Source organism: Rhineura floridana, chromosome 3, assembly GCF_030035675.1.
Source record: "Rhineura floridana isolate rRhiFlo1 chromosome 3, rRhiFlo1.hap2, whole genome shotgun sequence".
Lineage (NCBI taxonomy): Eukaryota > Metazoa > Chordata > Lepidosauria > Squamata > Rhineuridae > Rhineura > Rhineura floridana.
Window position 1 is genome coordinate 40572001 of NC_084482.1, and position 17688 is coordinate 40589688.

At 44.0% G+C, this 17688-nt stretch overlaps 1 protein-coding gene across 3 annotated transcripts in view; it reads right to left on the reverse strand.

Annotated features, from left to right (window-relative positions):
- PMEL (premelanosome protein) overlaps positions 1-15759 on the reverse strand; it is a 33078-nt gene extending 17319 nt beyond the window's left edge. For all 3 annotated transcript variants that reach the window (XM_061615478.1, XM_061615477.1, XM_061615476.1), the window contains exons 1-5: positions 15658-15759; positions 2057-2191; positions 1758-1904; positions 1495-1635; positions 16-177 (exon numbers count right to left, since the gene is read on the reverse strand). In XM_061615478.1, coding sequence (XP_061471462.1) covers positions 16-177; positions 1495-1635; positions 1758-1904; positions 2057-2191; positions 15658-15724 — 652 coding nt within the window. In that variant the 5' untranslated portion in view covers positions 15725-15759. The remainder of the gene's footprint in view (positions 1-15; positions 178-1494; positions 1636-1757; positions 1905-2056; positions 2192-15657) is intronic.
- Between the last annotated feature and the right edge of the window lie 1929 nt (positions 15760-17688).

Below are 17688 nucleotides of genomic sequence, written 5' to 3' on the forward strand. Positions count from 1 at the left end.
GTCATTCAGACCTACCTATGATGCTGAACTCTGAGGAGGTTCCACCTATAGGGATGAATTTCTCACGTCCCCGGTAGTGATAGACTTCCACATTCATGGTGTAAGAACCCAGAGGTGTATCACCTGTCTCAATGGTCAGCAGGGATGAGGGACCATCTACTACCTGCCAGTACTGCCCTGTGGGTAGGGAAAATGATGGGGAAAGAAACACTATTAGCATGGGCAAAGGATGCTACCACCTCACAAGGGAAGAGGAAGCTGGAATGGGGAAATTTGTCCTGGCACAGTTTAAAATGGGGTGGATGCTGAGCCCAGGAGTGTTTTAAGTTCAGATAGTCCAGTCACATACTAAAAGAATCTCCCACTGGCACTGAAAGGCCAGCTGCCATCGAAAGATGGGCCATAGCTCAGTGGTCCAGCATCTGCTTTGCATTCCAAAAGTCCCAGGTTCAATCCTTGGCATCTCCAGGCAAAGCTGGGAGAAACTCCCCACTTGAAACCCTGGGGAGCCCCTGCCAGTCCGTGTAGACAATACTGAGCTAGATGGACCAATGGTTCCTGGCTTCCAGAAGACTAGTCTGTTTCACATAGAAACAAGGGAATGGTCTGCAAGGGAACCAACAAGAAGCTTGGGGTCCATAGCTGCATGGCAAGCAGAAATTCACTGGGAAAAGATTTTTGTATCTGCATGCATGGGAAAAGTGTCACTGCTGAATTTCTGTTTGTCACATAGCTTTGAAAGACATAGGAGTGCTGGTGGTGAAATGTTGGCATCCCTAACCACAGGGGCAATCCAACAGCATTAAGGTCTTCAAGCTGTATAATGCAAATAGCATTAGGAATTTATATTCACAAGAGTTGGCCTTGCTTCTGAAAAGAAAAAAATACAGTTGAAGTGAGAGTACTTTTTCTCTTCAAAGGCAAATGTACACTCCTGTTTTGTTTAACGTTGGGCATTTTTATCCCACCCGGGACAGCTTTACAAATTGAAGTATCCTAGGGTAGGGCCTGAGGGCACATGAGGCTACCACCTTGTTAAAGCTAAGCAGGTCTGGATCTGGCCAGTATTTGGATGGGAGACGTCTTGGGAGCCACATGTACACTGCTTTGGGTTCCATGATGGAAGAAGGGTGGGATAAAATATAAGGGAGTAAATAACACAATGAATAACTACATCATGTTAATATACTCCTGTTCCTTCCTCACCTTATCTCCTCTGTCAGTGTAAACAGGAAAGAGCATTAAAGAGTGTTGCATTGAAATAGCTGTTAATGAGGAAAAGGCCTAAGATGGGTTGCTAATATGGTGCCTTCCAAATGTTGGACTCCAGCTCCCATCAGACCCAAACAGTGTGGCCAGTTGTCAGGGGTGATAGGAGTTGTAGTCCAGCAACATCTGGCAGGCACCATGTTGGCTATCCCTGGCCTAAGAGATGTCCCTGGGACCACGGTATGTGGAAAGCTGGCCCTAACTGGCCAAGAAGCAGGCACTTACCCCGTGCCTGCCAGACATAGACAAATTTGCTACGCCTGTAATGGTCACTCTGAGAGAAGGGCTGTCCATCAGGGAAGAAGCAATCAGAGCCTTCAGCCTCCTGATTGGGAAAAACAGGGTCCCCTTGCAGCACATGGATACCTGCAAAGCAGTCATGATAGGAAAATGAGGAAAAGCGAGGCATCTATGGGAGGATCTGGGCCCCCTGTAGGGGGCTTTAGTGGAATACAGGTTCACTATGCATATTTATGCGTTCCACTCACCATTTATGGAGCAGTTCTGGCTCCACACTACGTGCCCATCTGGAAGAACCATCTGGTTGCCAGGGAAGCGCAGAGCAATGCTGAAAGTGGCTTTGGCACCTGTTATAGTTGGGGCATCATTACTGATGTCAAACGTCACATTACCACCTGGAAAGGAAAAGGAAAAGAAAGTGGTCAAAATGTCACAGAACTCTCTGGGTACCACCACCGCTGTTGAGGCCCAGGAGTCTCCGCCCATAGGTCTTCCTTCTTGGGTGAAACTAGAGTGAGTTTGTCCTTGCTTCAAAGTTAGTCCACACCTCGCCAGCAGTTTTGCTGCCTGGGGTCTCCCTGTCTCCACTGGGGGTACAGTCGAGAGTTCCAAGTCTTGTAGGCAGAGTGCTTCTGGCTCCACTTTTGCTCCCACCTGTTGTTTCTGTTCCTGCCACTGGCTCCTAAAAGAAAGAGGAGCTGTCATTTCATGACCTCCAATGTTTCACAGATGAAAAGAGACACTCTTAGGTCATGTGGTAGCCTACAGATAACAATTTTTATTAGAGAATGCACTTTTGTGGATGAGAGCCTACTTCACCAGATGCATGGAGTCAGATTTTCAGTTGTCAGATGTGTGTATGGAGAGAGAGAGAGACAGACAGACATATATAAACACGCAGGTGTAAAGACAAAGAGAAAAACATGTAGAACGTTGGAGTTAAATGGCAATAGAATACAAAAAGTACATTCTGTGACAATTCAATTAAAGCTTAAATGTATGTAGAATGATCCTTCCCAGCAGCGGTAATTGGTGACAACAGTATCATCTTAGCATTGATGAATACAATGGCAATGCAATAGGATCTTAAACGTATGCAGAATCAGTACAGTAATCAATTGCAGCAGTGACTGCTGATAACACAGTCATAACTCGCCTCTCCAGACAACCTTTTTATTCTGCATTCATGACTACTTGCGCTCATGATAGTATTAAGGCAATTATTGCATCAATGACAATATACCCACAAAAATCACCAGTCTGGAGGGTCCCTTTGCTGAGTAAATTAACACTTTAACTACACATTCAAGAAAAGATAGACTGCTATTGTTAAATAGGGAAACTAGTTAAGTCTTCATTTCAGATTTGAGATTAAAGGACATTTGATGGAGACAGGACAACCCATTTTCCGTGTTACGAAGGCCACTATCTCGTCTTTTGTTAATGCAATCCAAGCAGTATAAAATTATTTGCTTAAACAATGGGAGAGATTTAAGTGAGGAATAGAAGTGGCTGTTTTCATAGTCTTAAAACAGGGCAGAGAATCCTATGTTACATCCAACAGATGATGTTGGACTCCAATTCCCATCAGCCCCAGCCAGCATGGCCAATGGTCAGGGATAATGTGAGCTGAAGTCTAATGACATCTGAGTGCCATGGGGTGCCCACCATGCCTTAAATATATGTGCACTTACGCATAAATTATGCTTGTGTTCTGCAATCGTGGTCTCGCATTATGAGCGATGAATGAAAGCCTAAATTCTTTTGGCAAGGGAACTCTCATAATTCCATCCTAGGTGTGTTTTTGCTTGCTCTGTGCTGGTACTATGTTATTAATGTACTGTAATGTCCTAACCTGTGTGGTGTAATAATGTCCCAAGGGGAGGGCGGGGAGAATGTTCCAGTAATCTTAGCCTCCATGTGTACCTCATTTCTTAGCTAGTGTAGGAGTCGCTTGTGGTACACTTCTTGCTTCTGTGTCAAGGGAAGAACAATGTCTCTTTCAGACTTTTCTAAGAATCAGGGCATCATGTCAACAGCAGGTGGCAACCGGTGACAGTTCCTTGAAAGTTTGGACTAAACCCTGGAGTGGATTCTGCTGCCCCACTGACAAGGATCTATTGGACGCCACTGCATCATATATATGTATCACATTTCAGCTTCCTAGGTAGTGTGGGAATTATTTACTATTATGGGGCATATGTCTTTCACAAATCAGGGGATGGAAAATGGAAAAAATGTAATTGGGGTGCCTTTTACCATCTGTACACCAAAGTTCAAGGCTCTAACTCATCCTTTCACTGGCGTTTGGACTAAAATAGCCATCATTCCTGACCTTTGTTCATGCTGGGTAGGGCAGATGTGAGTTGTAGTCCAAAACATGTGGAAGACACCAGGTTGGGGAAGGCTGTTCTAGCTCATGGGGAAGTGTTTTAACAACATGAGTAAGTCAGTGAGTTCCAGACATTTTTTATGTGTTGTAATATCACTTGAAGAGTAGCCCCATTGAAATAAGGGAGCAGAGGCACCTGATCCTGGGCCCCATCTGGGAAAGTGTAGGGTGTATGTCAGATCTATTCCTTGCAATGGTGCCATCAGGGTAAGACTTTGGGGGAGACATTCAGGGCCCCATGTGATGTTCCTGTATTAGTGTAAATAGGGTAAGTGCTGTTTGTTTAGAAGATACATGGTAAGTGGAGTGAAAGAGGAGGGGGAGTGAATGGGTAGTAGAATGCTGGATGATTGGCTGAATGTTTAAAATGGCTGACAGTATAAAAGGAAGAATGTCAGGTAAATCTAGGTGGATGTGGTGTGGACGTTGGTGGGTTTTGAGAGGAGATTGTGTGGAGAGTTGGTGGATGTGAGGAGAGGGTGGAGTTCGGATTAATACTAAGACCAGTACCTCAGGAATAGATGTAACCATATGCTTAAGTGCCTTTTAAAGAAATCTTGTTCTCTGTGTTATTTAATAAATACTTAATTTGGTTTACCAGAGGCTTGATCCTTGGCTGGGGTTTCACAGACCAGAAGGGAGGGTGAGGTAAATACCAAGGCTGAAGGATAACAAATGGTGGCAGCGGTGAAGAGAATAACACCACAAGCAGTCTGAGTAAATCAAAGGGATTGGGACAGCTTTAGCACACAGTCACAGAGGTAACCTAATTGAGGGAGACTCAGGCCGAGTCTCTGGGACTACTGGTTATAGGACGTGACTGGTGGTGCTGCCTAGCAGGGGGATCTGTTGAGATCTGTGCTAGAGTGGGGAGAGAAACCATATAAAAGGACAGTCCGGACTGGTGGAGTCCCTGGTGGTGCCTAGAGACAGGCAGTAACCTGACAGGGAGAGCCACGGAAGGGCGTCACATGTGGTGGCAGTAGCGGTGGGATACGAACACAGGAGAATACGTCACAGGTGTTGGCTGTAGCAGTGGTACGAATACTAGAGAATCCCTAACAGTGGTGTGGCAAACAGAAATAACAAAACAAGATTACTTGTGAGAGTGACTGGCAAAGCGTGTGTGGCAAAGAGTGAGTGAACTCAAACACCATGGCTGAATATATAAAAATGAAAAGAGAGGAGCTGGTGGAGAAGTGCATAACATTCAATTTACCTCACAAGGGTAAAGGGGTAGATGAATTGAGGGTAGCACTTATAGGATTTGCAACTGCCCAGCAAAAACAACCTGTCAGGGAAGAGACCCCAGAAGGATACTTAAGCAATCCCTCTTATATAGAGTATTTGAGAGAGAAGTTGAGGATGGAAACTGAGAGAATGAGGATGGAAGCTGATGGGAAAGACAAGCAGAGAGAGTTGGAAACTGAGAGATTGAGGATGGAAGGTGCAGAGAAGGAAAAACAGCGGGAGTTGGAATTTGAGAGAATGAGAGTGGATGCGGAATTACAGGCAGAAAAGTTAAAATTTGAAAGAGAGAAGTTTCATTCTGATGAGACAAGGAAAGACAGAGATGGAGCAAAAATAAAAATTACTCCAAAGGACTTTGTTGTCTATGAGCCTGGTCAAGATCCTCAAATTTATCTCACAACCTGTGAAAAGGCAGCTCAGTTGTGGGGGCTACCTGAAGATAAATACATGCAGTATTTATCAAACCTGATCAAAGGGGAATTGGCAGAGGTATACCAATATTTCCCCTCAGACAGGCCCGTCACCTATGCTGAGTTTAAAGAGGCAGTATACAAAAGATTCAGACTGGGGCCTGATTATTTTAGAAAGCTTTTCAGAAACTGCCAGATACAGACAGGGAGGTCTTTCGTGGAGCTAGGGGCAAAACTGATGGACATATTTGGGAAATGGCTGACAAGTGCAAAAGCTCAGTCTGTGGAGGAGGTGAAAAACCTCATGATACTGGATCAATTATACCATCAGTTACCACCAGAAATAAGGCTCCTTGTCAAGGACCGTTCCCCTACATCGGTGCAGGAGGCCGCCGAGATGGCGGATCACTTTGCCTCCAATAGAACTGGCTTTGTGGGGAAAACATCAAGAGAGTTTAAACCCAGACCGTATAATGCTGGCAGAAAGGATGTGGTGCCACAGCGAGTGAGTCCTCCAGTAAAATATGAAGGGCACAGGACACCCCAGAGTGGATCTGTGTACCCTAAAAGTGAGGAGAAATTATGCTACAAATGTGGTAGACCGGGGCACCTACGTGTTCAATGTGAGGTTGCCAACCCCATTAGTAATCCTGCTCAGACAAGGGCAGTGAAAACAGAGCCCAAGGCTTTAGAAACAGCGAAAAAGGTTCAGTTCTGCCAGATAAACTGGACAGAAGTAACAGACCTTGATTCAAGTCTGAGAGAGGAAGTGAGTGTACAAGGGGCAAATTATTGGGCATTGCTTGACACTGGTGCCGCTCAGACGTTACTGAGGCCAGATTTAATAAAATCTGAGGAAATATTACCTCAGGAAACGGTGAATATCCAAGGAGTGAGGGGTCAACCAGAAAGCTTGCCTGTGGCCCTAGTGAAAATGGCGTGGAGAGGCCGAGAGGGCAGATATAAAGTAGGCATTAATGCCCAACAACAAGAACCAGTGATATTGGGAAGAGATGTTATGGGAGCCCAAGGGAAAATATATGTGGTGACCAGACAGTAACTTGGCAGAGAAAAAGAAGCCATGTTAAGGGGGGTTGAAGGAAACAGGGTGGAATCTGTTTCCGAGCCTCAGGTCCCCATAGCAACCCTTGGTAGGCCTGCTGAAGGAGACAAACTGTATCAAGTGGTCTCTGAAAAGAAAGAAGCAGAGCAATTCAGGGAAGAGCTGCATGAAAATATAAGTTTGAAGCAGATAAAGGAACAAGCTCTGATCCAACAGATTCCTTTCACTGACAAACTGAGGAATCAAGTTATGTGTGAGAATGGGATTTTATATAGACTGTGGATGCCCGCTGAGAGAAAGGATGAATGTGAACCAGTGAAGCAATTGATAGTACCTAGCAAATACAGAACCAGATTGCTAGAGGTAGCCCACGATGTCCCATGTGCAGGACATCTGGGAATAAAAAAGACCAACAGGAGATTGGCGGCACACTATTATTGGCCAAACATCTCCAAAGATGTAAAACAACATTGTCTATCTTGTGGAATATGCCAAAAGGTGGGAAAAAGTGGAGTAAAGACTAAGGCGCCCTTAAAGCCCCTTCCTATAATTGGACAACCCTTTAATAGAGTGGGAATAGATTTGGTGGGCCCTTTTTCCAAACCCACAAGGCATGGCAAGAAATATCTAGTGGTGGTGGTGGATTTTGCCACCAGGTACCCAGACGCAGAAGCACTAAGATCTGTAGAAGCCCCTGTAGTGGCAGAGGCTTTATTAAAAATCTTTATTAGGCTGGGTTTCCTTCATGAAGTGCTGACAGATCAAGGCAGTGTATTCATGGGAGAAGTGATGCAATGTATGTGGAAATGTTGTGGTCTAAAACATCTAAAGACCACTACTTACCATCCCGCCACTAATGGGCTAACAGAGAGATTCAATGGCGTTTTGAAGGGCATGATAAGAAGCTATGTTCAAGATCACCCACAAGACTGGGATGAACGTTTGGGATGCTTCTTATTTGCATACACAGAAGTCCCTCAAGAGTCAACAGGCTTCTCACCCTTTGAACTCATGTTCACTAGAAAAGTGAGGGGACCTTTGGAACTATTAAAAAATTCATGGGAAGGAACCCTGGGAGAGTACAAAACATCTGTAGTAGATTTTGTATTGGAATTCCGCAATAAATTAACATCAATGATGGAGGTGGTGAAAAAGAATTTGAGTCAAGCACAGCAGAAGCAAAGTTACTGGTATGACAGAACAGCCAGGGAACGTGTGTATGATGTGGGAGATATGGTTATGGCGTTCATACCCAAGAAACATGACAAATTACAGGCTAACTGGGAAGGACCATATACCATCAGAGAAAGGCTTGACACAGTGACGTATGTAATCACTACAGACCAATTAAACAAAAACAAAGTGGTTCATGTAAATATGTTAAAGCCTTACCATACCAGGGATCCACAGGTGTTGCAAGTTACCTTATTCCCTGAGGGAAGTGGGCCTGAACTTCCAGATTTGGTACAGGAAAGCAAAGACAAAGGAGGGGTAGATCAATTGGAATGGTCAGAAGAGATTCTGAGAGTTTTGAAAAACTATGGGAATCTCTTTAGTAATAAACCTGGCCGAACCAGTATAGCCAAACATTCCATTGATACTGGAGATCATGCCCCAATCAGATCTGTACCATGCTGTGTGAATGGGAAAGTTGTGAGTGAAGTAATCTGTGTAGGACATAAGGTGGGGAGTGGGAAAGTCACCCCCTTATGGAGCAAGGTGGAGGCAATACAAGCGTGGCCTATCCCCTTAACCAAAAAACAAGTAAGGGCATTTCTAGGTGTGGCTGGTTTTTATAGGAAGTTTGTGAGAAATTTTGGGGAAATAGCAACCCCCTTGCATGAATTAACAAAGAAGAAGTGTTCTGAGCGTGTGGTATGGACGGATGAATGTCAGAAGGCTTTTGATCTGCTGAAGCAAGCCTTGTGCAAAGGACCCATATTAATAGCACCAGACTATGAACAACCATTCATCGTGGCTACAGATGCGTCAGACCTCGCGCTGGGAGTCGTCTTGCTGCAGGAGAGGGAAGGCACTAGACATCCAGTGGCGTATCTGAGTCGCAAGCTGACGCCGAGGGAGAAAAACTATTCGTCAGTCCAAAAGGAGTGCCTAGCAGTCGTGTGGGGACTGAACAAGTTGCGCCCATACGTGTGGGGACGAAGATTCACGGTAACAATGGATCATCGGGCCTTGTTATGGTTTCAGACTATGAAAAACCATAACACTATGCTGCAGAGGTGGTCCTGGGCCCTACAGGACTATCAAGTGGACTTCCAGTTGATAAAAGGCAAGGACAATGTACTGGCCGATGGACTTTCCAGGCAAGTGGCTGGGACTGCAGTGACGTGACCAGACGGAGGAACAAAGAAAGACATTTTGCCCATAGAGACTTGTTTATATTGTTAACGCGACGTATAAATCCTGGAACAGGAATAATACTCTGCCGTTGTTTTAAGGGGGGGGGGAAATGTGATGTTCCTATATTAGTGTAAATAGGGTAAGTGCTGTTTGTTTAGAAGATACATGGTAAGTGGAGTGAAAGAGGAGGGGGAGTGAATGGGTAGTAGAATGCTGGATGATTGGCTGAATGTTTAAAATGGCTGACAGTATAAAAGGAAGAATGTCAGGTAAATCTAGGTGGATGTGGTGTGGACGTGTGTAGACGTTGGTGGGTTTTGAGAGGAGATTGTGTGGAGAGTTGGTGGATGTGAGGAGAGGGTGGAGTTCGGATTAATACTAAGACCAGTACCTCAGGAATAGATGTAACCATATGCTTAAGTGCCTTTTAAAGAAATCTTGTTCTCTGTGTTATTTAATAAATACTTAATTTGGTTTACCAGAGGCCTGATCCTTGGCTGGGGTTTCACAGACCAGAAGGGAGGGTGAGGTAAATACCAAGGCTGAAGGATAACAAATGGTGGCAGCGGTGAAGAGAATAACACCACAAGCAGTCTGAGTAAATCAAAGGGATTGGGACAGCCTAGCAGGGGGATCTGTTGAGATCTGTGCTAGAGCGAGGAGAGAAACCATATAAAAGGACAGTCCGGACTGGTGGAGTCCCTGGTGGTGCCTAGAGACAGGCAGTAACCACGAGCAGGTAGGAACCTGACAGGGAGAGCCAGAGAAGGGTGTCACACCCCACACACACACACACCAAATGTAGCAGGGTTGGCTTACCACATTTTAAAACAGGGATAAACAATGTGGTACCCTCCAGATGTTGTGGGACTACAGCTCGCATCAGTTGGTCAGGGATAATGGGGGTAGCAGCCCACAATATCTGGAAGGCTCCACGTTGGCTATCCCTGTTATAAAGTAATATATATTACCAGTGGCAGTTGGTGGCTCAATGTCAGTGGGGCAGTGGAATCTGCTCCAGAGTTTAGTCCGAACTTTAAAGGAGCTGTGCATGGTGCTGAACCTATTGTGAAAGTTTGGACTAAAACCTGCAGCAGATTCCACTGCCCTACTGACGTGGTGCCACCAGCCACCACTCTATATTACCATCCAGGGCTGGCTTGAGACATTTTGATGCCGGGTGCATGGACGTGTTGCTGCCATTCCATATACAAAAGCCAACCAGACTGGTCCCCAGGGCTGTAGAGTCGGTACACAAAACCTTTGACTCCGACTCCGACTCCTCTATTTTTCTACTGTCCGACTCCAACTCCAACTCCGACTCCTTAAATGGCAAATGTATATTAACTACTAATAACAAATTTTGTTGTTGTTTTGTAGCAACTTCAGTTTGTTCCTCAGTTGCAGGAGCATGCTCTTAAATTTCAAACATTCCTACATCTCTGAAGTGTTCTTCTAGCTGTTGGTCACCTTCATTATCTGCATTCATTAGTTTAATTGTACTGTTTGAAGCATTGTCAGTTACAATACAAAGAACTTGCTCTTTTTTAAGTTCATAATCTTGCAGAACCTTTTCCACTAAGACCTGGAGAAACTCGATGGTGTGATGAGCCTCTGTGTCTTTTACTGCCAGTGTCTTGGTAACTATTTCATTCTTGTCACAAACAAATTGGACATTGATGGCAAAATAGTTCACTCTGTGGCATGTGCAGGCATCCATTTTAAGAAATACAAAGCATCCCTTGAGAGTTTTTTTAAGTTCCTCCTTTTGGTTAAGGACTTCTTCAATCGCTCTTTTTCTAATACTGTCTCTTTCCAGAGAAACACCAAGTTTGAGGGCCATTTTTTGTTATAATATTATAAGTTTTTATTTTGAAGCCAGAGTCGGTACATTTCTACCGACTCCGACTCCACCCAAAATTGCTTCTGATTCCAACTCCACAGCCCTGCTGGCCCTTGAATCTTGTTTCAACACTGACCACAAAACAACGTCCTCCACTGCACAGAAGTACAGGAGGCCAGCTTAAGAGATGCAGGACTGGCCATTGGCCATGCATAGTTCTGTCCTCCAACACTTTGCCACTGCTTGCTCACCATTCCACTGCTTGCTTGTGGCCAGCTCATACAAAAGCGGCAGTGCAACAGTGGCAAAGCCATCATGTGTCACATAAAGAGGAACTCATGCACACCTGTGATGCTTGCTGCAGTGTGTGGCCTGGGCTGGCAGTCCCTCTGCCTGCTTACTTGATCAGAACATCTGTGGCGCTATCTCTGGTGTGTTGAGAGAAGGCAACTAGGCAAGACTGCCAACCAGCCTACACCAGCAATAAGCAAACACCACCACTACTGGGGTGTTGGCTCAGGAAGACAGGAACAGACAAGGGGGCTCAGTGAAAACAGTTGGGAGGAGGGCTTCTGTTGCACCCCCACCCCTGATAACCACTGCCTACGGCAGTTGTCTAATAACAGAGCTGGCCCTGATTACCATCTAAAGAGAGGGCCTCCCATAAGACAATTAAGTCCAGAGTCTAAAATTACCCAACGGCACTGTTGATTCCTTCCTCTGAGCCAGAATTTCAAAACACTTGAATAATTGCAGCCTAGTCAACCCAAGGCCTTTGACTGACCGAGAGCAATCTGGGATGAATAGGTTTGACTGTGTTCTGGGATCCACAGCGTTAAAACTCTCCATGTCTGTGCTAGCCCTTGGAAGTCTTGAGGCCTGTTATTTTCAAGAATCCCAGCACAACAGAAAGAGGCAAACCCTCGCAAGGGTTGCTGGCAGCTGTCTCTCTCTCCCTCAGCATCTTATGGCAGATGCTCCAGAGCATTTTGCCCAGCATTCATGCCACCACATTCCACATGGGTACTGCAGAGAGTGATGGAAGTGCTAGCAGGGGTGCAAGGCAATCACATATCCCTTGTAATAAAATATTAAAATTTGAATGCTGGGAAAATGCTGTTTCTGCACCACGGATACTCTAGCCAAGGCAGGGGAGTCTGCATTCTTCCCAACAATGAATGGCTGTGCATTCTTTGTGCAATAAAGCAATCATCTGGAAAAGCCCCCAGTCACCCTCTTCACACACCTCAGCCACTTTCCCCCCAGGGTGCTAGATTCTCATCAGATGCCCTGATGCTCCATCCCCTCTCATTACTTCTTTATTGTGTTTCAGTGACTCACAATTTAAGTTTTAAATTATGAGCTTTCATGTCACTTCCACAATCTGTACAGCACATAGCTCTTCTTTGGAACTAAATAAATGTGGAGTGACCGCAGTGGGTTTTCCTCACTCTTTCAGTGCACTTTATTGATATGTAGAGCTGTGATTCTATGTTGCATTAGTAATCTTCCTGCTGACTGACTATTGGTATTTCAGATTTCCACATCAATGGGACCTGCAATCAAATGCTGCAGTATGGGGTGCTCCTGCTCAGTGTTTCAGCCAGCCATGCCCCCCTCCAAGATACTCCATTCCATTCCCCTCCCCACTCAGTTGCCCATCCTTTCTCCAATTGTCACTCAGCAATCCATGGCCACTGAACATGGGATTCTTTCTCCTTTATGGATAATTTTTATAAATATTTTTCACACTTCTGCAAACCTTTGGGTTCCCCGAAGCCTGTTGATACCCCTCTCGTGTGAATGGATGGCACCATTTTGGCGACATAAACATTGGGACTCGCACACCTCTGAACAATGGAATTAGAAGGAAAGATGGTGATATAATAACAATAATATAGGGCTCCTGCATGTTTAACAATGGCATAGAAAAGGAACTGTGGTAAGCATGGCATTACTCACTCCTGCAGCACTATGATATGTAAGAATATTTCCTCCACTAATGCATCTGGACACTCCAGCTCACCACTCCTTCCCAAATCTAATGTTTAAACCTACCATCATCCTAACTTTCTACCAGGCCTGGGGGCAAACTACAAACCCATCCACAACGCTCAAGCAACCCTCTTTCTGCCCCTACCTTGCTTCATTTTGTATGTGAGCTTCTGGTAGAAGGTTGCAAATACAGGTTGTATCTTCTTAACCCATAGTTCAACTACAGAGCCCTGCCCTCAGCTGAGAGTCACATGAAAGAGCTTCAGCAGAGCCTGCCAAGCCCCATGTGATGGGAGCCCCATGGCACTGGGCTGGGCTGAGCCATCACATGCTGCCTGCATCCGCAACAGAACAGAAAAGTCCTGGGCTCCTTGCCACAGAAACAGAGGGGGAGAGGCTGCAAAGGGCAGTGAGGTGTAAGGCAAATTTACTACTTGAAACACAACTGTTGGGACCTGTGAAAATGTGAGCAGAGAAAGCGGGGTGGCTGGTTGGCATCAAGCGGAAGTTAGAAAATAGTGGTTGTCCTGGGTTTTACCCTTAGTTATACAGCCTGCCCAGATTCCCTACCCGTATTAAAATTTTAAATTCAGATCTCCACAATGGGAGAAGGGAACTATGGAAGGGATGAATAGAAGAAATTGCTGCAAAAAAAATCCCTATTTAGCCTAGAAATATGAGAAGATGCCCAATAGCTGAACAGTCCATTGATCCATCTAGCTCGATATAGTCTAGACCAGGGACTCCCAACCTGTGCTCCATGGACCACCAGTGATTTGAGAGCTTCATTCAAGTGGTCTGCGGCATGTCATATCCGTATTTATTTTTTATTGCAGTTTTACTGCTTCTTTTCATTCTTTTGTTGTATTTCATTGTAGTACATTCCATGGAATGCAAATTTTAATAATATAAAATACCCTTTAAGAAATAAAAGGCACTGCATAACAAAAAGAGAGGGCGGGAACACCTTTGGGTGCTAAGAGGGTCTTTAATCTGGTTGAAGAATGTACAAACATATTCAATGGCTGGGAGTTTAAAGCCAAATTTCACTTACAAGGTATTTTCCCCCTTTAATGCAGTTAAGCTACATAATATGATCTAACTGTCCAGGCAGAGACTGTCCATCCTAAATCTCTCTGCATATTAAGTACACATACACATTCCACATCCCAGACAGCAAGCACCACCACAAGAGGATTAGATGGAGCGAGGGTGGGGACTTCTCTGTCCAGGCACAAATCCAGATCACCACGAGGTTTGGCTTTACAAGGGCAGGCAAAATTGTGTGTGTGTGTATTCTTCACTCTGTTACCCATCAAGTCAATGAATACAAAGATGGGGTGGCTATTTCTGAGGCAGAATGGTATTACCAAATTGGAATTGGTGGACAAAACAGCTCCTGGGGAAGAGCTTATCCTCACATGCCACCTGATTATTCTAAAACTGAGCCAAAATTCAGAACTACAGCCATGCAAATGAAATCAACTTTTCTTTTAATGTCTACATTCTTTTCTACCATGGTTACCGTCAGAATTAAGCCTGCTTTCTAGTTTGGATCTGCCTGCCAGAGCCCAGATCTGGATCACACCCACACCACACCAGCACTAGAAAATTGTCTTGATCTTGGAGATAAAATTAGCTGTCTCTGAATAAATAAATGGTTGACTACAGATGTCAAGAGGCTCAGCCTCTTAGCTAAACGTCAGACCTTTTGATAAAAGTCTGTGGACTTTGAAAACTGTTTGCATACCGTGGCCCACATCTCTGATCCAATGGAAATTTGCCTTTGAAGAGGGTAAGTCAATAGCTTGCATCTGAGGATTCCAAATGTAAGAATTGCAACAAAAAATATGCAAAAGACTTTCAGGCCTTCCATTTGAATTGTTTCTGAGTACCTGCTATGAAAGCAAAACACATTACGAAGCCTTTCTTGTGTCACATTCGAATGCTATGTGAATATAGGAAGGACTTTGGAATGGAAGCATTTACATTTGTGCTAGGAGCCAACTGAAGACAAAGCTTATTTAAGCCTCATGTAAAATGCTCTTTGCTGGGGATTTTTTGCCTTAAAAAATTCAGTCAAGTGCAATGCAATTAAAATCTTAAATTAGCATGCATCAAAAATGAAATTGCATATGCAATGGAATGATGATGGAAGGGAATAGTTACTTAGCAAATTAAGGTGTGATAGCATATAGAATACAAAGCAAAGTAACTGTAGTATTAAGATGTATATGGTGCATATGTTGAACTGTACAACAAAGCCCCACACTCCTTTGCATATTCTCACACAGGCACACACAGAATATTTGAAATCTACCCTGGTGTCATTGTATTATATCATTATCACATTCTGTTATTATCATATTCTTCTCAAGCATGTTATGTTATTATAGTTGTTAACCACTTGGCAGGCAGGTTGGGCTACAAATATGAATAATTCAACAGTTTAGAACAAGATGGTTGTTCAACTTCTCATGTCTGCAAAGGATGGAAACAAGAAATGTAGCCTCCACTGCCTTGAAACAGTGAGGGAATCGACACTCCTTGCTGAGTTGAAGAAAATTTTAATGGAGTCCAGTACAGAATATATTAGGATAATCACACCTTCTTCATAATGAGTGGATGGATACATACTTGTGCTACAGCAAGGACCCTGACTTTTGGGGACCATGTAGGGTAGTGATTTAACTGGATTCTGCGAAATAAATTGCAGCACTTGGGACCCCACCATGACAAATGTGTGATGGGAATAGCCTAACGGATGGAATACAAAAAACCTAGTAAAAAAAATTTATCATTCACTCCAAGAGAAAAACTGGACTGTACTTACCGCGTTGAGCTGTAGCTATAGCCAGAAGGGCCCAAATTGCAACCCACAGGTACCATTTCTGTGGCATTTTAGCTCTGAGCTCTTTGCAGTCTCCTGAGCTTCTAAATAGCAAAGGAGAGGAGTGGAGAGCCAGGAACTATAAGAAAGGGAGCTAATTTGCATACATGTGCCCCGCCCCTCCCTTTGGTATGAAGGCACCACTTTCTTTCCTCAGCTCCCCTCCCTTTTCCAATAAAGGGGAGCCATGAGATGTGTGATCTAAGTCACGAGGTTGCATGGTGAACACAATGGAGCCCCAGTATTAGATTCCTTTGCTGAAAGTTCAAGGAAGGGAAAGGTAAAGCTGACACACTAAGGCTCCTTCATGAGGGAGGAGGAAACTGAAATATAATTAGAGAAATTACAAGAGAGTGAAATGACCAGTTATGCATCTTCATTAAAGGGGTGAGATTACAGGGCGCCTTCAGCTCCTGTTGAACCCATTCGCTTCTTGATTGTCAGTCACTCTGGTCCTTTTGCACCCAGCTCAAGAATAAGGGTGATATTGGGTGGGCTAAAATGGCAATGAGCTCAGGGGAACAAAACTATACAAGCAAAGCACTCAGTGGGGAGACATCAAAGCCACACTTTCCAGTCCGACACTGAATATAGCTGAGGGCTTATCGGAATTTCAAGGGCAGTCATAACATGATAGTGAGGCGTATTGAACAGAAGTTTGGCTCAAATTCATGCTCTGCATAAAAACTCACAGATGACCTTAAGCCGGTCTCATTCTCTCAGCCGAACCTACCTCACAGGGTTGTTGTGAAAACAAATGGGACAAACGACTTCTGTATTGCTTTGGGTTCCTCAGTGGAAGGGTAAGATACTAATGTAATATGAGATTATGTAATGGGAAAGACTTGGTATCTCACTTTGCTTTCCTCATGCCTCACTATTCCCTTTTCCATTTGCATCGCATCTATTCGATTGTGAGCCTGTGGGCCAAGACTGTCTTATATTTTAATCTCTGTACAGCACTTAGATATTTTTGTGCTTTATAAGTAATAAAATAACAACAGCAATAAGCAAACAAACTCACTCATCCATGTCTTAATGGCTGCAAATTCTCTTTAGTTTATGTAGTGGAATCTGTGCTTTCCAATTTCTGGTAACATTTTATTTGGTACGAATCTGTCTTAGCTTTAAGCGTTTTGCTGCTGGCAGGTGTCCTCGTGAAATAGCTCTGTGTACCATTCTAACTTATTTAATATTGTGCCATTAAAAACAGTGTATTTAATTTTTCTCTTTCCCAAGTTTCATTTGAAACTGCTGAATTGCAGCTTATCAAGAAGCACAGTTCTGTTCACCTAGATCTGAACTGTGACAATGGTTTCCTGTCCATTACAAGTGTTAATTTACTCAGCAATTGTAAAATGTTTATCGCCAATTACTGTGTTGCAAAAGGTTACTGTGCTTATTTTGCATCCTTATTTTAAGTTCTAGTTGAATTATTTCTAGTTGAATTATTAGACGGTACTATTTGCGTTTCATTGCCTTCAACTCAAACTTCTGTGTTTTTTTCCTTTACAGTCATGTGTACACTTTGTCAACTGAGGATTACACTTCTGCATCAGAAGTGGGCTCTAGCATCATAATAAATACGTTAGTTTTTAAGGTGTGACAATATTCTTTGTTGCTTGAGGTACAGACCCATAGACAATCTGCCAATGATAACAGGTCTTGCTACCTACCTGATGAAGTCGACTTTAGTTTGCGAAAACGTGTGCCATTACAGCCCAACCCTACAGGTTTAGTCGCAAGTAAGCCCTACTATGGTGAGTAGTGCTTACTCCCAGATCGGTGGGCATAACGTCGCAGCCTCAGTAAGGTGCCATAAGACTCCTGTCTCCTGTTATTTTTGCTACAACAGACTCTGGAATTTGATTCTGTAAATAGCTCGTATAGAGTTAAGTGGCAGAATGTGGCATTTTACATGTTTACTCAGAAGTAAGTCCCTTTGTGTTCCAAAGCTAAGTGTTTAAAGGATTT